Below are 7025 nucleotides of genomic sequence, written 5' to 3'. Positions count from 1 at the left end.
TTAACAACGGTTCATTAATGGGATGTTGAAAAACAAAACCTCTTCCTCTCCTCTTCCTCCTCCTCTCCTCTTCCTCCTTATCTCCTCTCCTCCTCCTCTCCTCTTCCTCCTCCTCTCCTCTTCCTCCTTATCTCCTCTCCTCCTCCTCTCCTCTTCCTCCTTATCTCCTCTCCTCCTCCTCTCCTCTTCCTCCTCCTCTCCTCTTCCTCCTCCTCTCCTCTTCCTCTCCTCTTCCTCCTCCTCTCCTCTTCCTCCTTATCTCCTCTCCTCCTCCTCTCCTCTTCCTCCTTATCTCCTCTCCTCTTCCTCCTCCTCTTCCTCCTCCTCTCCTCTTCCTCCTCCTCTCCTCTTCCTCCTCCTCTCCTCTTCCTCCTTCTCTCCTCTTCCTCCTTCTCTCCTCTTCCTCTCCTCTTCCTCTCCTCTCCTCTTCCTCCTCCTCTCCTCTTCCTCTCCTCCTCCTCCTCTCCTCTTCCTCTCCTCTTCCTCCTCTCCTCTTCCTCTCCTCTTCCTCCTCCTCTCCTCTTCCTCCTTCTCTCCTCTTCCTCTCCTCTTCCTCCTCCTCTCCTCTTCCTCCTCCTCTCCTCTCCTCCTCCTCTCCTCTCCTCCTCCTCTCCTCTTCCTCCTCCTCTCCTCCACCTCTCCTCTTCCTCCTTATCTCCTCTCCTCTTCCTCCTCCTCTCCTCCTCCTCTCCTCTTCCTCTCCTCTCCTCCTCCTCTCCTCTTCCTCCTCCTCTTCCTCCTCCTCTCCTCTTCTTCCTCCTCTCCTCCTCCTCTCCTCTTCCTCCTTATCTCCTCTCCTCTCATGCCGCTGCCCGGCTCACTGATGGGAAGTCGAGTCGTTTTTCCTTTTTCCGGTCAGAGATGTTTGAGTCACTCTCTGCCATGGAGCAGACACACACACACACACACACACACACACACACACACACACACGTTATAGATATGTTACTGAGTTTGTCCCGTTCACTCAGCGTCGAGCCTGAGAGCGTCTCAGGACAGCGGAGGACAATGATTGGTGGAAAACAGAGTGTGTTGAGCTCACAGTTTGGTCCTCACAAAGATAGATATTCAGGAGCCAACACACGAGAACATGTAATCTGACAGCATTAGAATCTGTGTGTGTGTGTGTGACACACAACCACAGCTTTGTTGTGCAGTTGACTGATGTCACTCAGGCTGTGTGTGTGTGTGTGTGTGTGTGTGTGTGTGTGTGTGTGTGTGTGTGACACACAACCACAGCTTTGTTGTGCAGTTGACTGATGTCACTCAGGCTGTGTGTGTGTGTGTGTGTGTGTGTGTGTGTGTGTGTGTGTGTGTGTGTGTGTGTGTGTGTGTGTTCAGTTGGAGAAACCTGGTTAAATAAAAACATTGTCTGGTGGAGAGCTCCCTCTTGTGGTGAATTATTAGTATTACACCTCCCTCTCTCTCTGGTGCTTCACACTGACATCATGTTCTCTGTAGTTTCAGAGACAAACATTTTTAATGTAATCTTGATGATTTCAGCTGAACACTCATGAAGCTATTAGAAACTCAGGATCTCTATTATTATCAGTCTTATTTATATAAAGATGGTCAGAAAAATCAAGATTCTTCTCTTCTTCCATTTAAAATCAATTAATAACTTCCATTTATTTGAAATAAAAAAAAGCATTTTTTAATTTAATGAATTAATTTTTGCTCTTTAAATCAGCAGAATAACAAACTGATCAGCCGGCCTCCCAGGTGACCTGAGGAGATCCTGAAGTTCTCCTTCTTAAAGAGTCACACCTTCAGTTTGATGAGTGTAAACGGTGACCCAGCACACAGAACCTGAACCCAGTTCTGTGTCCAATCAGAGTCCAGGATCAGAGTCCAGGACCAGATGTGGACTCAGTGTTTCTCAGCGGTCCAGTTCAGCTCAGGACACTTTAATGTTTCCACTGTACCAAGCTGGGACGGACCAAACTCATCTGTCCCCTCCTCCTCCTCTGTGTCCTCCTCTTCTCCTCTCTCTGTCTCCTCCTCCTCCTCCTCCTCCTCCTCGGTGTCCTCCTCTGTGTCCTCCTCTGTGTCCTCCTCCTGTGTCCTCCTCTTCTCCTCTCTCTGTCTCCTCCTCCTCCTCCTCCTCTGTGTCCTCCTCCTGTGTCCTCCTCTTCTCCTCTGTGTCCTCCTCTGTGTCCTCCTCTTCTCCTCTGTGTCCTCCTCTTCTCCTCTCTCTGTGTCCTCCTCTGTGTCCTCCTCTCTCTGTGTCCTCCTCTTCTCTCTCTGTGTCCTCCTCTGTGTCCTCCCCTCCTGCTCCTCCTCCTCTGTGTCCTCCTCTTCTCCTCTCTCTGTGTCCTCCTCTGTGTCCTCCCCTCCTCCTCTGTGTCCTCCTCTGTGTCCTCCTCTTCTCCTCTGTGTCCTCCTCTTCTCCTCTTCTGTGTCCTCCTCTTCTCCTCTCTCTGTGTCCTCCCCTCCTCCTCCTCTGTGTCCTTCTCCTCTCTCTGTGTCCTCCTCTTCTCCTCTTCTGTGTCCTCCTCTGTGTCCTTCTCCTCTCTCTGTGTCCTCCCCTCCTCCTCTGTGTCCTCCTCTGTGTCCTCCTCTTCTCCTCTCTCTGTGTCCTCCCCTCCTCCTCCTCTGTGTCCTTCTCCTCTCTCTGTGTCCTCCCCTCCTCCTCCTCTGTGTCCTGCTCTTCTCCTCTTCTGTGTCCTCCTCTGTGTCCTTCTCTTCTCTCTGCGTCCTCCCCTCCTCCTCCTCCTCTGTGTCTTCCACTCCTCCTCCTCTGTGTCCTCCTCTTCTCCTCTCTCTGTGTCCTCCTCTGTTTCCTCCTCTTCTCCTCTCTCTGTGTCCTCCTCTCTCTGTGTCATCCCCTCCTCCTCAGTGTCCTCCTCCTCTTCCTTCTAGTCCTCTCTGTCTCCTCCTCTTCTCTGTCTCCTCCTCTCTCCTCCTCCTCCTCTCTTTGTCTCCTCCTATCTCCTCCTCCTCTCTCTGTCTCCTCCTCCTCATCTCTCTGTCTCCTCCTCCTCTCTCTGTCTCCTCCTCCTCCTCTCTGTGTCTCCTCCTCCTTCTCTCTGTCTCCTCCTCCTCTCTGTCTCCTCCTGTCTCTGTCTCCTCCTCCTCTCTGTCTCCTCCTCTCTGTGTCTCCTCCTCCTCCTCCTCTCTGTCTCCTCCTCCTCCTCCTCTCTCTGTCTCCTCCTCCTCCTCTCTCTGTCTCCTCTTCCTCCTCCTCCTCTCTGTCTCCTCCTCTCTCTGTCTCCTCTCCTCCTCCTCTATGTCTCCTCCTCCTCTCTGTGTCTCCTCCTCCTCCTCTCTGTCTCCTCCTCCTCTCCTCCTCTCTGTCTCCTCCTCCTCTCTCTCTGTCTCCTCCTCCTCCTCCTCTCTGTGTCTCCTCCTCCTCTCTGTCTCCTCCTCCTCTCTCTCTGTCTCCTCCTCCTCCTCCTCTCTCTGTCTCCTCCTCCTCCTCCTCCTCTCTCTGTCTCCTCCTCCTCCTCCTCCTCCTCCTCTGTGTCTCCTCCTCTCTGTGTCTCCTCCTCCTCCTCCTCTCTGTCTCCTCCTCCTCCTCTCCTCCTCCTCCTCCTCCTCTCTCTGTCTCCTCCTCTTCCTCCTCCTCCTCTCTGTCTCCTCCTCCTCCTCTCCTCCTCCTCCTCCTCTCTCTGTCTCCTCTTCCTCTCTGTCTCCTCCTCTCTGTCTCCTCCTCCTCCTCCTCTCTCTGCCTCCTCCTCTTCCTCCTCCTCTCTGTCTCCTCCTCCTCCTCCTCCTCTCTGTGTCTCCTCCTCCTTCTCTCTGTCTCCTCCTCCTCCTCCTCTCCGTCTCCTCCTCTCTCTGTCTCCTCCTCCTCCTCCTCCTCCTCCTCTCCGTCTCCTCCTCTCTGTCTCCTCCTCCTCCTCTCCTCCTCCTCCTCTCTCCTCCTCCTCCTCCTCTCTCTGTCTCCTCCTCTTCCTCCTCCTCCTCTCTGTCTCCTCCTCCTCCTCCTCCTCTCTGTGTCATATTTTGCCTGCAGGGTTTTTCTCTTTAACCTGACCTTGGTACGAAGCTCCTGTTGGACATGATTATAGTGATGCAACCACAGTGTGTGTGTGTGTGTGTGTGTGTGTGTGTGTGTGTGTGTGTGTGTGTGTGTGTGTGTGTGTGTGTGTGTGTGTGTGTGTGTGTGTGTGTGTGTGTGTGTGTGTGTATGAGACAGTGTGTGTGTGTGTGTGTGTGTGTGTGTGTGTGTGTGTGTGTGTGTGTGTGTGTGTGTGTGTGTGTGTTGGTATGCCAGCCTCTCAGCCATCTTTAGCATGCGGCTGCAGGCGGGCGGTGTGCAACAGCTGCATGGAAAATATTTTAGGAGAGGCTGCTGGTATCAAAACACACACACACACACACACACACACACACACACACACACACACACACACACACACACACACACACACACAGGTGCTGGGGAACAGCTCGTACATAAAAGCAAAGTTCAGAGCAGGAATATAAAAACAGAAGAGTGATTAATAAACTGTCAGCCTGAAGAACGGCGTTCCACACGGCGAGCAGCGACACACACACACACACACACACACACACACACACACACTGCGTGAGGAGACATTTATAAATCTGTGATTGTTCCTAACTCAGACCACACGTGGGTATCTGTCTGTGTTTCTTCTCTTTAAACTCCGCCCCCTTCTTCTTCTTCCTTTTTTTTTTTTTAACCTCCAAGGCGTGCAGGCGAAGTGAACACGCCTGCAGATCAGAGCTCGTCCATCACAGTTTAAAGTTCACTGGATGTTGTAATCCTGCAGCTCTGAAACATGAAGAGGGGCGTCGCTGATTCAAAGCCACAGATCTTTATTTATAAAAATAAAAAAGACAGTCCAGAAGCAGCTCAGCCGTCTGCCAGCTGTCGGGATATTTCTGTCTCCTGATGTCAACGTCGCCGCCACGCCAGGAATTCTGGGCACGGAGGGATAGATGTTCATGGGACAAGGAGGGAGGGAGGAAGGACAGAGGAGGTGAGGAAGGAAGGAAAGTTCGAACTAAACTCGGCCCAACTCTTCAACTCGCCGTCAGATGTCGTTAAAAAACCTCCGACACACAACAGGAAGTGACTGAGATTCATGGAGGTCGTTCACCTCTGCAAGCAGCTGTGTGCGAGCTGATTGGACGAAAGAACAGTGTCTGAGGTCGTTCTCTCGCCTCTGGATCGTTTGCTCTGGTCTGAATCACGGAGCAGCTTGTTGCATAATGACCTCGAGGTCGGTCTGTGTTCACACGGCGGTCGTTTGCGAGCTGAGATGATGTGCGAGGAAGATGCTCTCTGATTGGTTCATTTCAGGAACGCACAGATCTCTTCCTGCCGGTCTGGGTTGATGTCCTCGCTCTCTGAGCAGTCGTGTTGTTCACACCAGGGTTTGACGGGCTCGTCGGTCAGAAGCGTTCTGGTTTCCACGGTCGAGCGAGTCACCACCTGCTCCCTCTTTTATTTCCACTTCCTGTAAACGTGTCTGACTTCAAGGCCTCGACCTTTATTATTATATTATTAATATATTTACTGTATGTTCAGGTGAAAACACATGTAGGGTCAAAGGTCAGAGTGTGTTTGTGTTTGTTAAAGAGAGAGAGAGAGAGAGAGAGAGGGAAAGCAGAGAGAGAGAGAGAGAGAGAGTGTGTGTGTGTGTGTGTGTGTGTGTGTGTGTGTGTGTGTGTGTGTTTAGGGGGGTGGGTGAGGTCGCTCCCAAAATAACCTCCCAACTGTTGTCACACCTCCTCTCTCCCAACACCCCCCCCTGTAAGAAGCAAAGAAGCAGGTCACCACACACACACTCACACTCACTCACACACACACTCACTCACTCACACACACACATACACACACACACACACACACACACACACCCAGCAGGAGTGAGTGTCAGTTGGTCACCATTCCCCACATGGTATCCGTCGTGGTGTGTTCAGAGCTCTGGACTCTCGCTGCTCTGAGACAAACTTCTTTTCTTCAGTGAAAGTCACCAGATTGATTATTCGATCCGACAATCGTCCGACTTTAAGGAAGGTAAGAAACAGGAAGTGAGCCGCTCGTGTCTGTGGCGGTGTGACGGCGTGCAGGGATAGAGACCGTGTGGTGTTAAAGCTGATGCAGACGTAATGATAATCCTCTGAGACAGACTGGCTCGCTTTATGATCAGCAGATTCAAACTTAATATTTGCATGTATGTTTTTTTTTTTTTTCTGGCTTGAAAGTGTCTCTCGAGCGCAGCCAATCAGAGTCAAGCGTGTGATGGTGGAAGGTTAAAAGGGTGTGAGATGAGTTAAATGAGGTCACAACAGGATTGAACCTCAGTTCATAACTTCACTGAGTCCTTTCATACTTAAAGATGGAGTCAGCAGCTGTCTCCTTCAAAAATAAAAGTCTGCTCCTTCAAAATAAAAGTCTTCTCCTGAAGTGAAGCTGCTCCTTTTGTCCCTTCTGGGCCTCCGTACATGTGTGACTGTGTCTGCAGAGACTCTGTCCTCTCACTGGATTTTACTGTTCTGGTTTGTTTTGGTCGACTCGGGACATTTGTGGGTGGAGCTTGTGTGTTTCCTCCAGCCAATGAGAGCGCAGAGATCGGACTGTACATCTCCAGTCTGCATCCTCTCATCTTCTGTTATCATCTTTAATCCACCATGAGCAGGAGAGACGTCCCTCAGCGGTCCGACACCTGGAGCAGAACCCGGCTCATTGGTGGACCGAGGGGCCGAGAGGGCGGGACGCCAGGCCCGTCTGCTGGAACCGATCTGGAACCCACTTTTAAAAAAGTTCTTGTTGGGGGCCAAATGTCAGAGCCAGCTCCGTCCTCTTCCTGGCGTCCTGACTCTTTGCATGGGCAGGTCACTGGACCCGCTGAGGTCGCTAACGTTACCAAAATAAAAGAGGCTACCGGTAATTTCATTTTAAGAAGAGGAGGTGACAGGAGACGTTTGACTGAATCAGACATCAACACTCGGGGTGTAGTTGTTGCTTTAAGGCCAGTTATGGCGAGAATCGTTGTTGCGTTGTAGCTGTGAAGGTTGGAGCATGTTCTGGCGCTCCCCCCTCCCCC

The 7025-nt window shown here is 51.6% G+C and overlaps 1 protein-coding gene across 1 annotated transcript in view; it reads left to right on the top strand.

Moving 5' to 3' along the window:
• Positions 1-5854: 5854 nt before the first annotated feature.
• The window catches only part of LOC306840155 (A-kinase anchor protein 6-like), a gene marked incomplete at its 5' end in the record, with an annotated part of 55173 nt that continues 54002 nt past the window's right edge, over positions 5855-7025 (top strand). The window contains one exon of the mRNA XM_079369249.1: positions 5855-5995. Within this exon, the coding sequence (XP_079225375.1) occupies positions 5855-5995 (141 nt within the window). The remainder of the gene's footprint in view (positions 5996-7025) is intronic.

The sequence above is a fragment of the Symphodus melops genome (genome assembly GCF_947650265.1).
Source record: "Symphodus melops genome assembly, chromosome: 19".
Classification (NCBI taxonomy): Eukaryota; Metazoa; Chordata; class Actinopteri; order Labriformes; family Labridae; genus Symphodus; species Symphodus melops.
Note: the sequence above shows the minus strand (reverse complement) of the source record. Positions and strands in the feature narration are given on the sequence as shown.